The sequence below is a fragment of the Megalops cyprinoides genome, chromosome 18 (genome assembly GCF_013368585.1).
Source record: "Megalops cyprinoides isolate fMegCyp1 chromosome 18, fMegCyp1.pri, whole genome shotgun sequence".
Classification (NCBI taxonomy): Eukaryota; Metazoa; Chordata; class Actinopteri; order Elopiformes; family Megalopidae; genus Megalops; species Megalops cyprinoides.
In genome coordinates this window covers 29,913,493-29,936,796 of record NC_050600.1, presented here as the reverse complement: position 1 = coordinate 29,936,796, position 23,304 = coordinate 29,913,493, and the positions used below count along the sequence as shown (strand labels likewise).

General features: G+C 44.6%; 1 protein-coding gene across 4 annotated transcripts in view; it reads right to left on the bottom strand.

The window, feature by feature from the left end:
- Positions 1 to 2,831: 2,831 nt before the first annotated feature.
- The window catches only part of LOC118793262 (protein FAM53A-like), a 53,677-nt gene continuing 33,204 nt past the window's right edge, over positions 2,832 to 23,304 (bottom strand). For all 4 annotated transcript variants that reach the window (XM_036551356.1, XM_036551357.1, XM_036551355.1 and 1 more), the window contains exons 3-5: positions 23,080 to 23,131; positions 21,363 to 22,264; positions 2,832 to 4,449 (exon numbers count right to left, since the gene is read on the bottom strand). In XM_036551356.1, coding sequence (XP_036407249.1) covers positions 4,138 to 4,449; positions 21,363 to 22,264; positions 23,080 to 23,131 — 1,266 coding nt within the window. In that variant the 3' untranslated portion in view covers positions 2,832 to 4,137. The remainder of the gene's footprint in view (positions 4,450 to 21,362; positions 22,265 to 23,079; positions 23,132 to 23,304) is intronic.

Genomic DNA, 23,304 nt, shown 5'->3' with positions numbered 1-23,304 from the left:
TAATTTCATCCTATGTTTATACATTCATTCAAATAAGAGCATGTGCGTTGGGTTAAATGTGGAGTCAAGTCCTTTTACAGAGGCCAAATGCCCTTGCAGTGGGGGAGAAGGAAAAGGTAACAGCTGTTGCTGTGAAAAGCTCACTCTGGACTCAAGGAATGTCATTTATAAGGTCACTCGAAACCCACAAAGAATGTATAAACTTTGTTAGGGGATGGCTAGCTACAGTTCGGTCCTAGCTGCTTTTGAACTGTGCCCCTGAATGTCACCTAGCACAAAACGTTCCCTCTTCTCATCTATCTAGCTTAACGCTGTCAAGCGCAATCTCAAAATCTCTACTGATCAAAAGCAAAGGGGAGAAAACCTTCAGTTTTACTTCCTGCACAGAATTGAAACCCCCTACATGTCCAACCATACAACTATGCATGTACTGAAGACTGAAAAACTTTGTTTGAATTAAATTCCTGCAACTCCAGATTCAGGCCAGTTTCGAACTATAATTGTGTTATAGTGCTTGGGTTCAGATCAGGTTCAATGTCTCTGGATAGTTTTGAGTGTACTGCTGTCTGAAATCTAAATCAAAAACCTCATTTTAAATAAATGACATACACACAAAGGGAATTAACATTTTTAAGGCTATCAAACATATCTTGACAGGAAAAACTTATTTTTGCCCAAGCGCCATCCATTTTCACAAAAAGGACTATTCTATGCTCTGTTTTACTGAAAAGGATTTGGGTAATATTCTGATATATGTAAGCTGCTGAACCTGATTTCTATTTCATTATTAGCAATAACAGGTTTAGTAATTACTAGCATTTTCACATCAGGTCAAGTTCAGAATGGGTTGAGTAACTGATAAAGTTAACATCTTCAGGTCTGCTTTGGTTGGGTCAGGCTCAGGTTTCTCTTTCAGGCCTGTGTAGACCTTTAGCCTGAATGTCTACTGAGGACTCTTGTACTCCCATCGGTGTCAGTTTGTTTTGAAAAGTGCTGGGGACAACGACTGGTTCAACGTGCAAAGGATTTCAAAAAGTGGTGGGGACGAAATGGGCCACGACAAAAAGTGGCAGGGACATGTCCCCAGCATCCCCAGCATAAATGATGCCTATGTGTACTCCTACAAAGCTGAAGAGCTGCTGTCATGATTCATGATGAAACTGTTATCGTTTCAGAAAGAGATGATATTCACCTGATTAATTCCACAGGAATCCAAACAATGGCAGTGTTAGATCTTCTCCCATTTACTGCAGCACAGACCTTCAGCCATGATCCCAGTGCCATTCCAGATCTATGTAGCAGACAGCCTTTCTGAATTAATGAATCAAAAGTAGTCTTTCACATTTCAGACTGAAGGCTCATGAAGTGCATAGACTCTGTATACTATGTATACTTCTCCCACAACAGACCAGGGTTCTCCTTATTAAAAACCAAATGGTCACCTGTAGAAGCAGGTGAATGAATGTTTGAGTGGCCCCTCTAAGTCTGATTTCTGTGGGACAGCCAGTTTAAATGAAGTAGCACCAGCACATCCAGCAACATACCACACGTGACTCTGACTGCTCTCAGGCGAGTTTATGCATGTGGCCATACAGATCGTGATATTGGTGATGACATAACACATAACCAACATCAGACTGAGGCAAACTTTGCCAAATACATATTTAAACCCTGCCTTCAACTGGAGCAGCTTCCAGTAATGCCTGACAAGAACGGACCAGTGAGAAAAACTCAAGCCTGCCTTTCGTTGATTAGGATCTGCTGTAATCATGAATGTGGCCACACTTCTTCACAATGTGAATGTAATATAAAAAGGGGTGTGGCAATGATCTGGACACATTTTACAGTCCTCTTGACCTGATGCTAGAGTCAGACCACAAAAACCACTTCATACAGAAAGTATTGTATATTCATATTCATACAGAAAGTAGAGAAATTTCTGAATCTGGATCTGAGCAGGAGGCCACAAGTGGCATCAGTGGAACCAACAAAACCAAAATACATCTAAAAAACAGCCTTCTGAGGGCCTATAGAAACAGTGAGAAACCCCCCTTTGGTACTGCCAGAAGAAGCCTAGCTGACAAATTAGAAACGGTCACTAAATAGATTGTAAAATATAGATTTGGACTAGCTATGGAAGCATTTAAAAATAATGTATAATTTGTACAATTTGGATGTGGAGGTGGATGGACAGCACTGTTGGCCCCCTGCTGAGGGGTCAGAGGTCACACTGTGCTGTGCTGAGGCCTGCTCAAATAGCCCAGGATCGGTCAGTTAAAATGGGATTTCTCCCATGAAACCATGCTGCTGTTAGGAGGGGTGTGATGATAGGATGTGCCGTCTTTCCGGTGACATCATAAACCATGTTCCTGACTCCTGATTCCTGGTGATTAAAGGTGTTGTGGCACTGTCTACTATGAGTAGACAGTCTTAACCCCAGTGTCCTCATCAAATGCCTGAACTGGCCACCTAATCACCCCCCCACCTCACAGGTAACATTTAATACAATATCTCACACTACCCTCTCACCCTGATTCCCCAGGCAATCAGTGGAAAAGGGAAATTAGCTCTCAGTTTATCTTCCTCGTTAAACAAAATTAAAATAAATCATGCAGGCCCAATCTGGAACCCTGGCTGTGACTTTGACTGGAAGACTAGGGTAATGAAAGGAGGATAATCTTTTCCTGAAAGAGACACCACTAAAGAGCTGACATGACAAGCCCTCCTTCCTTCATGAATTTGTTGGTCTTCAAACATATTATACACACTGTAAAAGACAGACACACTTAAACAAATCACTGTCAACATGAAAAATGACACCAAGGGGCAAAGCAAAAGATCCATCTTTATTGATGCCAACATTTCATTGCTCCCGAACAGCTGTATGCCGGGGACCTGACCACAGCTTCAAGAACTCTCTATCAAAGGGCCTTTGTGGGTCAAAGGGAAAAAAAATCTCCCAGAATCCATTTCATCCTTACAGAGCATTCAGAGAAGTCTGGGAAACACAAAAGTGGAAATCAGGTGGGTAAAGGGAGGGCTGGGCAGGCCAATAAAATGCTCTTAATGAAAAGAAATGAATAGTGGTACTCTTGTGATATGGAGGATAAACAGCAGCTACTGCCGCAAGCTGCACAGTCTGGGGGAGCTAGTGCATGATGCCAAGGGTGGTTTGATCAGTGTTAAGAGGAGCCTTAAAGGCACTTTAAACAAAAGACAAACTAACAGACAGCAGGGTCCCATAACAGATTTACCACTGGGGGTGGCAGGGGGATCTGGGCAGGAGGCTGCAACTTGCATCAGCAGAACCAATGAAATCGAAAAACTGTGGAAACCCCCTTTCCTCCACTCCACCCTCGCAAAGTGCTCCTTGGACAATCCCTTCGATTTCACCCAATCACATCCAGCCGCCAACAGATACTCGAGAAAAAAAAACATGACGATGATATCCAAACAAAGAGGTAATGTACTAATGGCAAAATCTCCTGGAAACTGGACAGGAAGCAATTTTACCTGCAATGTTGCCTGTGTTTGTGAGTGAGGTGACTGCACCTTCAACACTAAGCCATCGCCCATGTGACATTTTATAACCATGGGCAGTCCGGCAGTTTTTGCACGATCAGGATCAGGAACAGTAGTCTACCCATGAGTGATGTCACCTTAGAAACTGATGAATCGCCTCTTTGGTAGTCATTTCAAACCAAGAACACCACCTCAGAACATGCAGCGTGTCGACCCACACTGAAGCCACGTAGGACTCTATGGTCTTTCCCAGAATGCCCTTTGAAAATTCATCCTGTATAACAAGCCTGTTTTTCCTGTTTCTAAGCTGTTATATACAACTTAAATTGTCTCTCTCTTGCTCTTTTTTAACATTTTCAATAATTTCATCTTTTTTTCAACCACTTTTATTTTCTTACCCAAAATATGCTGTTCTCTAAACTGCGTTCAGGTCAAATTTAGAGTTTCAGCTGTACACATGTAGCCTTCCACACCTCCAACTAAACGCTGGGGAGAGGTCTTTCAGGTTCATTTTTGTGGGAGGAACGGGGAGGGAGGAACAGGTTTTCTGGTGAAGTGGAATGCAACTCCGGAAGAAGTGGTTTGCCCCTGATGGCCAAGAAGGGGATAGCATTGTCAGTTGTTCTCGATCTGCTCCAGGTCTAAGTCGGCGCAGTCCAGAGGGAAGAGCATATCCTCGGCACTATCACAGTCACTGGTGTCCTCATCCTCCTCGCTCTCACTGACCGTGGCCGCGCTGCTGAAACTCTGCAGGTGGGGGTGGGGCGGCCAGGGCTGCAGGCCCAGACTCAGCAGGACCGACCCCTCCTCCACCGCCGATGCCAGCAGGTCACCGGAGTCACAGGGCGACGACACCACGGTCTTGGCGTGGGAGTCCTCGTCATCCTCATAGTCCAGCGAACAAAGACTTTTGGAGTTTTTTAATGTCTGTCAAGGGAGATGAAGAGAAGGCACATTAGGGAGGAACCAATGAGAGTGCTTGCTCACGCACTTTCAGTTTTTTCCTCTTAAGACAGAATCCAACTATGGTTCTTTTGACCAAACAGTGTTGCTTTAGTGGTTTTTCAGAGCTGTTTGGGTATAAATACAAAAAACCTTCTACAGTTGGCTTTAACCACCGCTTTCATTTGGATTTCAACGTGCATGTGAAGTAGAGCCCGACCGATTTCGATATTTGAGGATTTAAAAATCCGATAATGATATATCGGCCAATATTCTTTTTTTTCCAGAAACACATAACATAAACAAAGATTTTCCTTAACATTTGTTATGTGTAGTTATTTAAGAGTCCTCACCAAGATAACATGTCATATAATGCAATAAAAATAATAAAAATAAACTTGTTTTATTGTCATAAATAGTACTTTGAGCAAAAGTACAACAAACTATATTAGTTTTGATAAATAAGAGTCAAATGTATAAAAATACAAAAAAACTTAAAAAAATATCATGCCATCTGAAACTATGCAGTAAACTGATACAGTGACCTAGAGTAAACACTGCTGTTGAATGCGTCTAATAGCCTACTCTCATAGTGTTCAATTAGCATTTGCTATATTTTTTAAGAGATAAATCGCTGTTTCCTCAGAGCTAAAATTAGCTAGAATTTCTCCAATTCTAGTGTTCTAATTGCACCAGTTTTAGCATACTCGCTAAACAGCTAATCACATCAGTGTGACCATACGCATGAAAGGGTTAATAATTTCCAATGCACCAACTGTAACTACAGACATGCGAGTCGCAGATATATTTATCATTGCTTCATTTAGGCAGAATAACCGAAACTATATAATTTAACCACTCATTAACGTTAGCACTCTTCCACTGATAAACATAGCATTAGCGAGTTTTGTGGGTAACCTAATCTAGCAATGGACAGCATTATAAGCTGCTGTAAGCGATGTTGCCAGAGTGACGACAGAGAAATGATAGGACCGTTGTTTGTTTACTCACTAGAACTGCCACACTGTTTCATAAATAAACCTACAATCAAGTTTGTCAACAGCTTAGCCTACACCACTCAACTAGTGTAATGTTAAACATAATTTTGATGTTTCACTGACAGTACTGGCTTTCATGTTACTGCAGCAAAACCAGGCATGGCTGACATGAATGTTGTCAGGCTTATTTAGGCTAAGAGGAGAAGTGATGGGGGATATTTATTCTTATTTAAGTAATGTATTTCACGGGACAATTATCAATTTACCATGAACACAGATGATCTCCATCGTGGGCTACTCTGCTCGATTCTGCTTGGGTCAGCGGATTGTTGCGATTTGTGGTGTTCCAAACACGTGTGTTATTAACAGTGGAGTTGCAGTGTGCCCTCTGGTGGACAAACTACGCAATGACAACACTCATAACATGGTTGAAGGATCCATCTTCCGTCTCTCCGTTTCTTTTTTAATTGTCATTTATCGGCCGTTATAAACACTGATACCGATATATCTGCAATTAGCTGATATCAGCACGCCGATTTATCGGTCAGCTCTAATGTGAAGTTTTAGGCGTGGTCTTGGGCCTGCAGGTGGAGTGACAGCACCATGGCTGACAGCAGATGCCAACAGCAGGACACGCCTGAGATTCAACACTCATATCAGACTGCGACGGAATGGCTTTGCCCAGGAAAACAAACCAATCTGTTAGGAGGGATTACACACGCATGCTAAGGAGATTGTTACTTATTTCCCACAAACAACAGCTAAGGTAACACACAAAGCCTGGGGCCCAAGCTCATTACCAACTGAGGATCTAGTCTGTCCCTGTCCAAAACAGACCTTATCCAAACAGCACTTGGTCTACATTTTTTCTCCATTGGTCGTTCTCAATGCCACAATCTAAGGAGACCATAACTGTGTATGCACTGGCATCTGTGCCTCTCACTTACTCACTGGGAGTACAGCACTGCAGAAATGCATTTCAGACACATGATTCACATACTTACTTTCGTAAATATGTTAAACCTCTTAAACAAGGCAAAATACACAGGGAAAAGTTGTGCCCCCCCCCCCCCCCCCCATTCCTTGGAGCATCCCAAGTACAAGGGGTTTGGGCCACAGAGAAACAACTTCATTAAATGGCATTCCCGGCCTAATTTGGCATTGTGTGCCTCTGAGCGCGGACGGGAAGTGGGGGTGGGGGGTTGTTGGGCAGGGGCGGAGTGGGGCAGCAGATGCTGTGACGGACCGCCCCCCTTTCAGAGTGGGGGGAGAGAAGCCTTGGTCCTTTATTGGGGGGGACAAAGGCACGGCTTGTGTGCGGCTCCGGTCTCCGTGTGGCTGATTAGCATGTCCTGAGCGGCCCAGGCCACGCCGGGGCTGCACAACTGTCAGGCCGCTCTCCCAACTGCACAATGCATGAAAAGGGCCACTTTGATTGCTCAAGCGTCGGCAGGAAGAAAGGCAACCCCCAGATTCCAACCCCGGCAGGACTGCGTAGGCCTCACACTTGCCCTTTCAGGCCACAGCGTCCACGTTTTTATTTACCCCCTCCCCCCAATGAAAAACTCCACTTACTTCCACAGGTCTCTGGTTAAAATAGACCTGACATCTCTCTTTGACAACGTGAAGGGGACCTGGCACAGGCCAACACCAGAGACAGACTTGTGTTCATCCCATTCATTTGCTTTTTTCCTTGTTTTTTTTTTTGGAAAATGCTGTGGTCTGAGCCTGACCCCCAGTTCGGCTGGGTGTGCTCTGGCCACAGCCAGAGGGGAGTGCAAACCCTCACTGATCCCACAACAGTGAAGGGAGCTCTAACTGGCTAATCCAAGAACAGAATGAAGAGCTCTGACACGCCATCTGATCCTGGGACAGTAATGATTGCAGAAAAGTGTGTGGAGTTCTTAACCATTTTTCCTGGGATGGTGCTTTAGCCACTCCTGGAACAATGAAAGTATATCTAAGCCTTATCTGGGCTGAGCTCCCAGGTAGCATCCTAACGGAAAAGGAACCTCAAAAGGCAATGAAATCGGGACACACTTTGAAGGCAGGATGACGTCATAGATCGTTCGTGTCCCTAGAGAGAAAATTAGTTTAATGTTCGTGTAACTAAATATCTAGCCACTAGATCAGTTATTTTTTTCAATTTCATCAGATTATCATGTTAAGTATTTCAGTAGCTGTAAAAGACTTCACCTTTGTTCGATGGACAACCAAACTACCGCTACGTTAGCTAGATAGCTAGATAGCTCAGTGAAAATACCATGAAGACTAAAGCTTGTGTAAGACTCCAGTGTGATTCTTTACAACAGGGTCCGTCTTATTAGCACCTCAAATAGCATAGACAGTGCACCTCCACAGAGCACACTCAGTGAGCCACACCTCCACAGTGCATGCTCAGTGAGCCACACCTCCACAGAGCACACTCAGTGAGCCACACCTTCACAGAGCACGCTCAGTGAGCCACACCTCGACAGAGCATGCTCAGTGAGCTACACCTCCACAGTGTGCTCTGTAAGGGATACCTCCACAGAGCATACCACACCACCACAGAGCACCCTCAGTAAGTAAACAGTGAGCCAAAGAGTGTGAAGCCAGCCGAAAAACAAAAGGCCTGGCACAAGCACTCGACTCGTCTGCCTGCTGGTTGCCAGGATCCAGCCTCATTAATCCCAGAGATATTCTCTATCAAGGCAGCTCTGTGAGACCCAAACCCTTGCCACAGACGGGGAGAGGGAGCAGGGGCAGCTGCCTGGACCCCATTTCTGGCCCCATTCCTGGCCCCAGCCTTAGGGTTCACTCTCTGACAGACGGGGGAGAACGAGAGAGATGGGAACAGGAGGTCAAGAGGAGGCCTCATGAGCAAGAAAGCAAAGTGCAGAGCGGGAGGTTCCACTGGAGCAAAAGAAGGTTTTAATCCTTTACAATACAACAGACTAACCCCCCCCCCCCCCCCACACACACACACACACACACACACACACTTAACCTGTTCTGAGCACAGTGCTTTTAACAGGGATTTCAAAACACAGTATTAAACAAAGAAGTAGGGCTGCCCCCTAGTAGTCGACCAAACGTTAGTTGATGAGAACAGTCTTCGTCGACCAAGTTTAGTCGGTTAGTTGCAGAAAAAAAACCCTCAAACTCCATTCTGAACTGCGCCTTGTCGTTAAAAACTTATTAGACTATGTCGGGCAGGAAATTATCCAAAGTGTGGGATCATTTTGAGCGTGTAAAGGATGACCCCAAGAAGGTGACATGCAAACTCTGCATGCAAAGATTTGCCTATCATTCGTGGACCTCAAACATGACTTATCATCTGAAACATGTAGGGGAGAGCCGGGACGAAAGTAACACGGCAATTTTCTCCGAGCCCATACAAGTCTGATATGCCTGACTGCGTCAGCATGCAACACTTAACCAGAACCTCAAAAATCGCATGGATACATCATATTTTGCAGTTACACCCGAGAACCTCTTTACAATCACGGAAGGTAAATTCACTCAAGCGGTAAATTTTTTTTGAATGACAAGTTGTGTCTGTTGTTTCATGTGTCATAGTCATGATCATCTGACAGATTAATTAGTATTTTAACACATCCTGAAGTTTGCCATGTCAGAGTTTCTCAGTTTAGAAGCAAGTCAGGTTTAACTGTCAGGAGTCATTGTCGGGATGATTGTAACAGTTGTTTCTTTCGTCCCTCTACAATAACAACTATACTTATTGTTATACCGAAGTCGTTCCACATTTGTACAAAATAGCACCTGGTATTGATAGAACACACACTGTTGTTGAACACAATGAAAATTAGTTTCTGTCTATAACGTTATCTTTTAAAATGACGTTTATCTGAAAAGTGTTACTTTCGTCCCGGCTCTCCCCTAAGTAGCCTAACCTTATTATCCCTTTCGCACGTAACTTATTTTTATGCAATGTAGCGCGCTGTTACCTTACATGGTTCGTTATGTTTTCATTAGCGTTATTAAGCTTCTCATAGTTTTCAGTTAGCATTTGCTATATTTTTAACGTTAAACCAGTGTTTCCTCGAAGCCAAAATTAGCTAGAATTTTTCCAATCTAGTGTTTTAATTGCACCGGTTTTAGCATACGCGCTAAATGGCTAATCACACTGGTGTGATCATATGCCGTGAAAGGGTTATTCCATTATGCTAAATAATTAATTGGCCTAAGTTACATTAACGATTGCAAAGTTTAAGGCATCTATGAAGCTAAATAAATATATTCTCATATGCGCTATTAGGCTTATCGAGTCTTTGTGGGGACTGGGGAAGCTAATTTACCTCACTTAGGCCTACTGCATGTTTAACTTCATGTTGTTTCATGTTTATTTATCATTTGTTTCATAAGTTATTGTGGTTGTGTTACAAGTCATAAGTTTGTCTTATGTTATACTGTGTTGAAATAAATTCACAAAATGTATTCAGTCCCTTGCTGAGTTGTTCCGATACATTCAGAATCATTACCAACTTTTGCCATTAGCATTGTCATTTACAGGCAGCTTGCTTCATGGTCGTTGTGCTTGTAAAATTTATATTTAAAAGCTCATTTTACGGTTTGTATTTCTCTGTAACATAGCACCGTGTTAACAATGTTACTTATAATATTCTCCCTCAGCCCTGGAACTCAAACCATTTTCTGATGACCCAAAAAATATATAATTAAAACATTAAATGAATGTCATAAACGTGCGACGATTAGTCGACTAATGTCTTGAACTAACAACTATTAGTCCGACTTAGGAAAATCTTTGGTTGGGGGCAGCCCTACAAAAAAGATCAAATTAGTTCAGAAATCCATATAGTGGTTCTTCATCATCAACATAATAATCCACTGGATTCAACATCTAGTATTTCAGAGACCCAATACATATAGATGCCCAGTTTACAAGCTTGACTTGTAGTTGCCAGTGTAAAGATTAGGACACTGAAAGTGCTGATCATGCAGTGTTCCATCTAGAAAGTGCAGGACTGGAGCACACAGACTCACCAAGTTTAAAAATCCTCTGCTTTCAACCCAGTTTTAAGAGCAGACCAGCAGGATAGCACATTGGTCAACTGTGTGGCACACACTGATGACAACACTGACCTGAGTAGAGGAACAAAAGTGACCCCAAGGGACATTAACTCCAGTCACACTGTTCCATTTAAGCCTTGTATTTCTGAACATTTTATTAAATTAGTGGGGAGAAAATTGGGAAATTTAAACTGAGTTCTGTAGGGCTGGACCCCTGATGTCACTACAATTAGGTCATTTTTACACATGCTTCCGCTTTAATTCATTTTTCACACTTTTTCTTCCCAGTACGATGCAAATGTGCCCCTTCCTCTCTTCAAGACGTGAACTCACCCATCCCAGCCATGACAAAACTGCCAAAATAATTCCCCTCATAATCTTCTCTGTTTGACTTGCAGATAAACAACTTCAACCATTTTCAGTGCCCCCAGGCCTGACTTCCTGATATGCAAATCAAACAAATCTAACAAATGCATATATACAGACCCCCATTGGCAGCTTCATTACACCATTATTCCTTTTTTTACTTGCAGCAAATAAGGGCTACCAAGTATGTGGGCATTAGGACCACTAAGACACCCCAGGGTGCTGCAGATGCCATTCCCAACAGTGTGCTAAACGGCAGTAATGTGCAGGGGGCTGGGACAGGTAAGACTTAATTGACAACCACGTCAGCTGCAAATAAACACCACAGTAACTAATGAACACAAACTCCCCAATGGATACTTCTGCAAACTCACTGATCTCTACATGATGCGAATGGGTTCCTCTCATGCTCTGCTCTGGGGGCCTGTATATAGGTGGTGGTGCAGGTAGGCCCTAAAGTGATGCAACACTGTATTTCAAGGCCTCCAAGCCTCTTCCTGGAGACTCAGTTTTAAACCACTGCTATGGAACTTGATAACCTTGCCATACATAGACTCATGGTAATAGATTAAGGTCAAATTAAACTGATCACACACCAATGTATGTGTATGTGTGTGTGTGTGTGTCTGTGTGTGTGTGTGTGTGTGTGTGTGTGTGTGTGTGTGTGTGTGTGTGTGTGTGTGTGTGTAGGGGGGGGCGGGGTCATCCTGATTCTTGCCATTCATTGTGTAACATCACAGCAAACTGATTAACAACTCTGGCCAGCTAAACAAAGGTTCCCGTTTCTCTTCACAATCTCTTAAGACTCAAGACTGTGTTAGAAAGAATAACCATGAGGAAAAGGACTGTTAATATCCATGGCAAATTTCAGAAATATTCACAGGACATTGAGAATTTTCACAATTTTATGAAAATAGAACATTTTGAATATTTTGTTTTGAGTAGAAGTGTCCACTGTGATGGGACATGAAGGAGAATTTAACACATCTGTGTATCTCTGACTCTCATACCACTAAGCCATACTGCTTAGTGGTTACATCCATATGATGTAACCATCACATTATCAATTTATGTATTTCAAGTCTAAATAAACACTATGGACATGTAACTTCAAATGCTTAACATGAGGCATTTTTCTTCCATAGGTATCTTCAATACTGTTGCCACTGCAAAACTTTACATCTCTTCCATGTTTGCTTGTAATTTTACCCACAATTTGTGAAGCCAACAGCTGAGCTAGGCAAACACAATTAATTAACCACACCTAAATGCAATGTTTGCAAAATGCATCACTTCTTTCACTTCTTGGTTTCTGTGAGTCAGCTGCACTTTGGAACAGCATTAAGTGGAATGACCCCTGATTGTGTGCAAAAACAGTCAAAATTGTCAAACTGTCAAAACACACTTAGTTACGCTTAGGCCGTAGGTGTGCATTACACTAAAGTTTCATAGCTGTGCTCTCAATTTCACTAATCTTCACACTTACCTGCACATCCCCCCACATCTGTAACCTAGTTGAAAACATCATATGTCTATATTATATATCTTTATATTCATCTTCATAACATGCACAGATAAACATCAAAAGGCATTACAAATTTAGGCAAGAAATCCAGGACAAAGGCCTCAATTCTCATACTAGAATTACATGTTTTTTTTGCTTAATTCTTTGAGAAGCCTTTGCCTGTAAAATTCCAAGTAATACCGCAAAAATGTCTTAAGTAAATTTATCAGCTCAATACATTTTGTTCATATATGCTGGTTTCCATTTCTATGGCTGACGCGAATACCATTTTTTGGGCTCCTGGAGCTTCAGTAGTAATCAACAGCGAACATTCGAAGCTTTGGCCGTATTGTTATTTGTTAATAAAAAAACATTTTCCAAAAGATTTGGTGTGTTTTATGCATGTTTGTAATCCCGAGGGGTTTGGTTAAACGAGGTCCTATTATGTCACAAAAAGCGCATAAATAACAGCTTGTGACAATTTTTCTTGTCAAGGATAAATTATAGACCTACATAAATGCTCATAATAATAGGCTCAGAATCTGAGACAACACCTGACAAAGCACTGTGCAACAGAAGCACAGAAACAGCATACTAGCTCCAACAAATTTAAGATTTTAGATTTATATTTATCAGATTTATATTTATTTATAATTTCTTTATTGTCATTTCTCAGTAGTTGCAGACACTGAAACGAAATTTGTCCTCTGCATTTAACCTATCCTATACACTAGGAGCAGTGGGCAGCCGCAGTGCAGCACCCGGGGACCAACTCCAGTTCCAAATTCTGTCAGCTATTAGCCTAAATCTACAAAGTTTTACAACCTGAACCGAACAAGAGTCAAAGATACAAAACACACATATTTCTGTTATAACAACAATACTTTTAAGAAGATAGCCGTAACAGTAGGCCTAACAGTGTAATACTCTGACATTTTTCTGACAAAGAACTCAGAAATCACTCAGAAAAACTTTTTTTTTTTTTTTACAATTACCAACTTAGTAAAGGGTATTTATACGTTATACGAACTGTAATAAATAGAACAAGGTAGCGCGATTATAATAACAGCAGCACACATTTCAATACACAAACAATTTAAATAAACTTGGCACTTGGCAAGCATTCATAGCTGCATCTAAATGTTCCTTTTTTACATCTTGTTCTTTTTCTTTGAGAATAGCTTCTCTTTGTTTAGATTAAATGCACTGCTGTCTTTTAGCAGACCATTCTTTTTCCGTTCAGTAATTCTACAAATATTCACACATGTTAAATTTATCCTGAGTATTTTTAGACCGTCACAAAAAGTTCCTGCTAATCACGTGGTTATTGTGAAACTGCAGTTGCAGTCTTCTGAAAAGTGACGGGCACACTTCTAACATGATGTATGGTATTTAATCCTTTCATTTTGACAACATTTTCTGTTACAAGAAACTCTGGCTGGGGCACGTTCTTTGCAAAGCACTCCAGTAACAGGAAGCAAGTGCTCAATCCAAAATCCAGGCCCAAATCAGGTCATACTGATTCGGCCACTGCTCCACCTTGTTTACATGCCTTGGGGTCATGACCTCCGGGCTTGTATGTAAACCAATGTAAACCATTGCTTATGGATGACATCAGCAAAAGATTACAGCCAACTGTCCTTTGAGGAAAAATGTCCCATTTTGTAAATGAGTGTCAGTGAATGAGAGAATCAGTGCTGATGGAGTAAGTGGCTCACCAGCCTCTGGAGATGGAAGAACCCCAGTGATTCAGGGGTCACCCATCCCCAAACTCAGAAGAGGGACCAGGCCATACTTGAAACTGTACTGGCTCTGGACTGATGACATGGCCAGACATTGCACCCTCACACAGAGTACACATATATCATTAATAAGCAAAGTCTCCGGGACTAAAATGGGACTGGCTGCTTACGGCACATGCAAAAGGTGCCTGTGACAACCCAATATGCAGTTTACCCAGAGTCTCACTTGTGAAGATACACTGCTGTGAAGGAGACTATACAGTGGCTCATTGGGATGGCATTCCAAAGACCACCTGAAACTGCTGGTGTGGTCTGAACTCCCCTGTCCCACTCTCCCCTCCAAACCACTCTGCTGGACTGTTCAACCTTCAGCGAATCGCAGACAAAGGCCTCCTTCCATCCATCACACTGCCGCCACTCCCTGATGGCTGTCGTTTTACAGCAACAAGCACACTGGCCTGGAGACTTGCAAAGCAGGGTGCGAATTAGCAACCAAGCTGTCATGAGTCCACATCCTCTTCACTGAAGATGTGGAAATGAGTCATAGCTGGAGCAACAGGGTGTCTACCTTGTCATGCAAGGTAATCAAAACTTCAAACCTCTAGCACATGAACCACAGTCTTCCACACCCACTAAAACTTTCAGTCAACCTGGACCAGTTGCTTCAGTCCACTTCCAAATGACTGCCTGCTCAAGCTATGTAAAATCCAGAGTAAAAAGGCCAGGCAGTGTAGGTCTTCAGCATCTTCCTTAGCCCAATGGGAAGAAACTGCATTTTACACCCTTTGTGATCTAACAATTGTGTGAAAGTGTGGATGTGGCCCACAAACAACTGGCTTGGACGCCAGTCTTGCGGCTACCTGGAACCGCTGATCCACAGCACGGATGGTACTAATCATGCCTCACACTCGGGCTAACCACATCTCTCTGGTGCTCCTGCATGCAGGCAATGTTTCAAGACCTGTCTCTTAGACCACTGGATCTGACCCATAATACACTTTAGCAAAAAACACCTGGCGTAGGAACACTTCACACAGTGCTTCACTGTGTTTTTACTTTTTTATTGCAGCTACACAAACACTAAGAAGTTGAAGGATGCTAACCCTATGCAACAGAGGCACAGAACCGCAGTCTGAATTTCATAGTTGGCTGTTGTTGTACATGAGTGTCTGAATGGGTAAGAGTGTACATCAGATTCCACCCACATAAAGAACATGTGGCGTACTGTGGAGATGTGAGTGAGACCCACACAGAGGCCCTGCTCAGGGGGCACTGGGAGCTGCCACTCACCCTATCTGACCACAGGAAAGGGAGGACACAAACATAGGACACAAACACAGGAACACACGCACACACACACACACAAACATGGAAGAAACACTAAACACACAATGGTGCTTGCTGTTCCTCAAGAGGGTGGGAACAGCTAACACTAGGGCACAGTGAGCATGCAGCTGCAGCATTCTGCACAGTACTGATGCCATACTCTCATTCCAAATCACTGGCACTATTCTACCACTGTGTCCCAAATTGAATACTAGTGTACATTAATAGACACAGGAAGCACAGAAGCCGGAGTGGACTAAGCATATGAGCCATGGCCAAGGTTTCCTGGTTCCATCAGGGAAACAGCCTTCATGTACTGCCATTACATTTAGACTTAAACAGCATTCAGAGAGTAAATGGCCGCATCCATATGACATACATAGCTTACATTTTTAAACATGTTAACTCAGCTTTATAGTTATGTAGCTTACTCAATCACAGGAGCATGGCTCCACTTGGAAATGAACTGAACCAGCAAACCTAGTGCTGTAATACACCACTCTGACACTTGTAAAAACAGGGCTTTTTTTCTGCCAACATATAAGTGGTGACGTATTTTAGAGGACACAAACTGGGTCCAGCTGACAAAGGAGACCATCTTAACTTGTGCAGCTCTTTCAGTCACACTCCAGTTGTGCATTCCTTCCTGCTCGTGGGCAGTTTTTTGAGCAATTTGTGTTACACTGCATGAGGAATGCTTAGCGTCCACCTAGGTTCCCTCGTGGACCCTGCCTGCTCTGTCTACTGTCCTTTTCTGCTCATGGATCCCATGCAACCCGCAATGCAAGAGCGTGGAAATCTGGGGCTGGACCACCCCGTACATTGGCGCGAGGTGAGCTCTCGCCCCCCCCAGCGCGGGTTGTGGCTCAGCCTTGTTGGTGGAAGGAGTGGCAGGTCGATGTGGGGCAGTGGTGTTAAACTGCCCAATAGGTCCCTAGCCTAAGAGCACCACCTCCTCAATCTCTTCATGATATCCAGGCTTTATGGTGGGGGGGCAGCTTTGGGGGGTGATGACCCTTGCCCCCAGTCTCATGCAGGGAGTGGGGAGAGGCCTGACCTTGGGCTCCTCTCCCTTTTGTTGGCCGGGTGGCTGTGCACTCGCACCCCTGCAGAACTGGAAGCAGAGGCCCTCTTCTCAACTCAGAGCCAGGGGGTGAAGTGTTTAAATGTTTGAAGACAAACAGGCATGGGAATGGACGTCTTTGTAGAAACGAAGGCCCCTAGAAGAGACATTGTTCCCCAGGCGCATTTGCGAGGACAGGTCTACTCCAAAGGGAAAGCTGGGCTTGTACCCACGGCACCCACGCAGTGACATTACCTCATACATGCTGACTGACAGAGGGCTCAAACGGCTTGGCCACTCCGTGGCAGCAGGGCTCACATCGGCTCCTCTCAACCTGCTCTTTAACAGTGCTTACCTCCCTAAGGCACACATGGCACACACCCTCCACTTCCAATTCATGTTACAGCTCCAAAGAGCAAATACAGCTTAAAAATTCTGTAAAAGCACTTCCTTCCACATCCTTAATAACTAGATGCTTTAGTCTTATAGGCAGACAGATTTAAAGTAAAGACAGAATTTTACATGCATCTACAGTGTGGCCACTCTCTGTACTGACTGTTTGCGTTACGATGTTGTGGATAGTTGACCCAAGATGCAAAACCTGTCACTCACATGAGACCTGAATGTTAACTGAGAAATGAACACAGACACACAGAGCAATGTGGTCAGGTGTCACCAATTTTCAGGTGCGTCCAGATGTTGCAAAAGACATGTCACATTTCTCTTACGTCCCCCTGGACTGATATTTCTACCATGCCCAGTGGTGGCAGCCAATCAGGCCATCAGAAATTGGCAGGGTTTCAGTGTAGCTAGTTACACCTTACATGTAAACGAGGGACAGGACAGCAAGCTACACCTCTGCAAAAGCAGAGGTCAGGTAATTGGCCCTTCAGCTAGAGATAGCTGTGTGACATTATCAATGTGTGCCCAACAGCTGGCCCTGTCTTCCAAGGGTGGCACTTGTCACCCTTTTCAGTTTCAGAGAGCGTTTCCTTTTATGAACTGTAATAATGAAAATCAAAACCACAAGCCAATTCATAAAATGAAACGACACGAGCCTGTGTTGAATGGCACAGAGGCACCTTCCTGAAAGGCTGTGTGGTGAGACCCTCAAAACTCTCTTGACAGTTAATCAGCAAGGCTTTCATAGGAACCAAAAAGGAAGGGCTGAACAGCTGTGACTCAGCTTATCGCCCTCTTAAGGTAAAAACACCACCGGTTTCACTTTGGTCCAGGGCCGTCCCAAGGGAGGATTCCTCCAGTTGTGCCCAAGAGCTCAGAGAGACGGCCTACCATAGGAGCCCGTGTACATTATGGGAAGGGCCACTTTAGCTGGACTGTGCAACATGTTGCGTGGAGTCAGACAAGGCCAGGTCCATTGGACACTACAAAACCACTGGACACAACAGAAAGGCTGTGGAGTTCCCCAGGGCCAATAGTCTGCTCCAGAAATGAAGAGGCAGCCGTTTTCCAAAAGCCAATACACTATCTTGAGATGCATCATGATTGGCTCGTTGGCCTGATCGGACTGGCAAGTTTAAAATGGAGGCTTCCTCGGTATCAATACAGGCAAGATCTGGAAGTGGTGTTCACGCACGAGGGACATCACATACCTCAAAACCAGACCTTTAATTTGAAGCAGAATCCACCCACAAGGAAGGCAGATGGAGTCTGGTCACTGTTGTTGAACTCTTTAGCAAGGAACTTAAATTCAATTGTTTATGCAAATGTCCTGCTGCATAAAAGGATCATCTATAAAAATGCAAGATATGCGAGTCCCAAAGGTCTACAGAAGTCTCCTAAACACATGCTGAATTCAGTCCACATAGGATTGATCAGATTAGTTAATCTACAGCCAAGGAACTCTGCTAGCATCCTCATAAAATTCAGAATTATGACAACCAGGTCCACAGTGAGAAAGGGTATAATGAGCCAGTCTGGTTCTACCTCTACTGTGGAAACGGGGCATAATGAGACAGCTGGGTTCCAACACTACTGTGGAAAAGGGGTATGAGCCAGTCTGGTTCCAGCTTCACAGTGGGAAAGGGGTATAATGAGCCAGCCTTGTTTCAGTTCCACAGTGTGCTGGCTGTTCTAGTAGCGAAGACAGTGCCACATAGTGTGAAAGGGGCGGCAGCGTAGCTTAGTGGTTATGGAACAGGACTCACAACCGAAAGGTTGCTGGTTTGATTCCCCACAGTGGCACTGCTGCTGTACCCTTGGGCAAGGTACTTAACCCACAACTGCCTCAGTAAATATCCAGCCAACATTATAAGAAAAAAAAACCTGTAACTGATGTAAGCCGCTCTGGATAAGAACGTCTGCTAAATGGCAATGATGTAATGTAGTGTCAGATAGCACTGCTAACTCCTGCTTAACTGTTTGTGAAGCATGTCCACATTTCTGCCTCCTTTTCTGAATAAAAAACTCCACATGGAGGAAGCCACAGGTGGCTGTGTTATGCTGCGTTATGCAGCGTGATCACCGCATGTCATTGTGTTACAAAAATCAGCACATGTGCGATCCAAGCAAACAAACTAGTCTCAGTGAACACAGGTCCTGTGCTGAAAGTATGTAGGTCAAGGAAAAGGCATTGAACAGCAGCCATGATGAGGAGGTCTGTTTGGATACACCCACCTCTCATGCTTCCAGCCAGGAGAGATTGGAAGCTGCCTTAGAGTCACCCAGCTTCTGTTTCACGGAGGACAATCAGCCTGTAACAGTTGATATTTGTGGCACTCTGAGCGGTGCATCTCGCCCTGAGAGCCCCATTGTTACGAGCCTAGTTAGATAGGCTTGCTAGCTAACGCTCACTGTTATCAAACACTAAATATAATACTGCATTGTATGGTTTATTAATTGACAAAAAATGATTCAGCTAGAGCCTGCCTAAAAGTTTTAGAAAAACTGTGTTTACTGAGGAAAGAGTGGGAGAGAGAGTGGTAGCAGGCAGCGCGTAGCTCTGTTGCCAAGCAACAGTGAGGTAACTGTCACACGTCTCTGAAACAGCTAGCTAGCTTGTAATGTTAACCAAACTACAACAACCTCATCAGTAATCACAAGCGCAGCACTGGCTGGTACTCTGCTTCTTGTCAATGTGATTTCATCTTACAGCACTGGCGAGCCTCATAATTCGACAGCTTTTAAAATTAACGTTACCTGTGCAATGTGGTCCAACAGAGTTACTATATGTTGCTATATCAGTAACAGTACTCAAGGTTAGCTAGCTAAGATTGGCTAGCTAACGTCCGTCACCTCGGGACACTGGATTTTCTAACCCATTCACATCATTAATAACAGAAACATCTTTGCTCACAAGAAGGGATTAGCCTACTGATTTTACAGGAATGGTTCAAAATTCCTTAAAAGTGAGTTTGTGGTGAGAAAGAAGGGATGTTTGTTTAGCCTACATTTTTGGTACGCAATAGCCTATTAGAATTGCAAATTTTCCTGGGAAAAAAAGTTTAAAAAGTACAAATGTACAGCTATAAAATAAATCCGCTCTACTCATGCTTCTGGACCTCAGTTAAAGTTTTGCCCTGGCTACGGCCCATAATGCAAGCACGGTCAGTCAGACTAACATTAGGTTACAGTCCCTACGAATGATCAAGCATTGACAATAGTCAATAGTATTGGCGGCGCCGAGGCGAAGGGGGGCCCCCCCAAATCAAATTCTGCTTAGGGCCCCGTAAAGGCTTGAGCCAGCCCTGGCCTGCAGGGAAACCCTTCCTCAGCTGTGTTTGTTTGTGGTTGTGAAATCAAATGTCATTGGCTGCACACTCATCCGAACACCTTGTCCCCGGCTCATATCCTGCACATCTACTCAGCCACTGGACAGTTGCAACACCCAACAAGCCAATGAGAACCCATGCCTTCACTCTGTCCTCCCAAACCAAACAAAACAACAATGCAAGTGGAGGGGACCCCGTCCCTGAATGCCATGCCAACAGAAGGAGGCTCCTCAGGAGATCTTCCCACAATCCCTTTCAAATGGACAAGAGCCTCTCCCACAATAATTTCAAAAAAAGAACCTCACAACAAAAAAACCTTTTGAAAAAAAAATGCCAAATGCTTCAGTACTAAAGCTAAACTGTTTTTTCCAACAGTGGCCTGTATGGTATGCGTGACTGAATTTAAGAATTTTGACATTTTTAGAAGCTCTGAGCTACTGACAACATTTGGGTCACACTGGCAACATACAGGACCTGTGTAAGACACAATCATATTTCATATTTATATTCTGCTGCCTGGCAGAAGACCTCACTCCCTCAGGGCAAGACTACAACATTCTTTAGCCTGTTTTAACCTGACAGCCTGCACTGAAAACAGCTAATTACACTTCCCTCAACAAGACGGCAGGGCCTGAGACACAGTGTACAACCATATGGTTAATGCACATTAAGGTTGTGGGACTACGTGAGTACTGGGCATGGCACATGTTCATGTCAGGATGATGTGGTGCGCACTCAGCTGCTGCTGTCAGAGCCCTTTTGCAGGAAGTGGAACATACAGATCTGGCTGGAACAACTAAGAGCTTTCCATTAAAACACAGACCGTTTGGAATTACAGCAGCAACTCCACAGAGGGCTGTCTGAAAACTTTGCAAGGGGAAATCGCTTTTTCCATAAAACAAGCTAATGGCATCACTTCCTCTCCAATGTAATGGTGCTTACCTTTGTGTGCTGGTGAAAGCTAGATATGGTATCAAAACTACAGGCCTTAAGCATTTCAAATGCCTTCAGTTAAAAGGAGAAAGGACAGGACCTACCAAATGCTTTCAGTGGGAACAATTTCATGCTACAGCTACAACCCACCCAAGCTGTTCATATTATAGCCACAGCACCGAGGCGGGCCTGTCCCCTTACCCGTGTCATTTTGAGGAAATTGAGGGCGGGGCGGCTCCACCTGATGTCATCCTCGCGGCGGCGCTTGAGGCCGCTCTTGCGCTCCTGCAGCACACAGGGCTGGGACCGACAGCGCAGGAGGCCGTGGCGGCGGCCCAGCTCAGGCGTGGAGGAAGGCGTGCTGCTGGCTGAGGGCAGGAGGCCGTCTGCGCCCCCACCCGCATCTGCAATGTGCTCCTGTGACAGTGAGAGCCGTCGGCGTGGCACATGGGGGCCATCCGCGTGCCAGGCTGGCGCCACTGCTGCCACCGCCACTGAGGAGGAGGAGGCAGATGAGGCCCCGCTGCCACCATCCGCGAAACCACTGCTGGCCGATGAAGGCCGGGGGACTGGAGAGACAGCTGCGCCCAGACCGCCGCCCTGGAGGAGCAGGGCGTGGCCACAGGAGAAGGAGCAAGAAGAGGAAGAGGAAGAGGAGGAGGAGGAGGAGGGTGGCAGGGGTGGGCCAGCGTTGCCATGGCTGTGGCAGCGCTGCAGGGAAGCAGCCCCCCCACTGTTGCAGCGCCTCTTGGAGATGGGAGTCCAGATCTTGGAGCTGCTACCAGGCCTCCACGGTGAGCGGCAGCGCGCCAGCTCATCCGGCTCTGACAGTGAACGGCAGTGGCGTTTGGTGGGTGGGGCCAGGGGTGGCCCACCGTTCTCGTTCAGGTTCAATGCGCTGATCCAGCTAGGCAGGGTAGATGGCCCACCATCACTGTACCCACCAGGGGCCGCACAGGGGGCCGCACTCGGCCGCAAACCCGGAGGATCTTCGCCCACAGGCCCGCTGAAGGGGCACACTGGGAAGGGCAATGGTGCATTCTGGGTAGAAGCCTCCGTCTGGAGGGCACAGCCCCTACTGATCACTCTCCAGGGGCTCTTTTCTGTAGGAAGAGGAAAGCATCAAGTTTAGCCAAAAGGGATGGCAGGATGTCCTTTCTAATTTCACCCTTACAAACAAGTAATGACATAAAAGAGAATTTATCAAAGAAGTACTTGTATCTATGAGTGCTCTGAAAGTATGGATAAGAGAGTCTCCCACACAAATAAAGTTTTTTTCCAGCAAAATCTAAAATAGTGGGAGAAAGAGCTTAGACAGAGGCTCAAGAGGCTCAAGACAAATCAAGGACTTGTATCACTTTAAAGGCCGTCCACAGGCCACATGTTTATTTGGTCGCTAAGGTAAAACCATGTCTAAGACTCAAAGAGTGTGGTTCCCATGAAATTATCGGCACCAATTCATGAAAGAGCACCACCTGAAACTGAGCAACACTAGGAAATGCTTTAAAGGGCATCTACAGCCCCCTCTCAGAAAAGTTACAATCATTTAACACATTTTCTGGGGAAAATAAACCCAGTAGAAAGAATTCATACCAAACACAAGGCTCACAAGACCCTCACAAGGCTGAGTTACAAATATTTAGTAACCAAACACTTTCTGAGTTTGGCTTTCAAAAAGTGAGCAAAATCACAGTGTGAAAACCCAAGCAAACTAACAGACATAAGTGGATGTAGACACGGCCTCAGCACCACAATCCAGGCTACTATCACACTCTGCCTCATTGCACGTAATGTAGCGTCATACTACACTTAACATGTGGCCCCTTTGACACCCTAACGTCAACATGTGAAAACACCAAAGCCCACTGCACACAAAGCACCCCCCTCTCTTGCTCCACACCAGAAAATAGACACTTACCATGGAGCTCGTAAGGGAAGAGGCCAACAGCTTGGCTCAGCTTTTCAGGATGCTGAAAGGAACCAAAAACAAGTTTCAGTGTTACAGAGAGAGAGACTGAGCCATTCATCTGGGACAAAGACTTCTGCTTGCCTGAGTGAGACACCCCCTCACCTAATACAGATTCCTACTCACTAAACACAAGACACACCCACTGACATGTTTAACACCCATCCTGAGGTACCC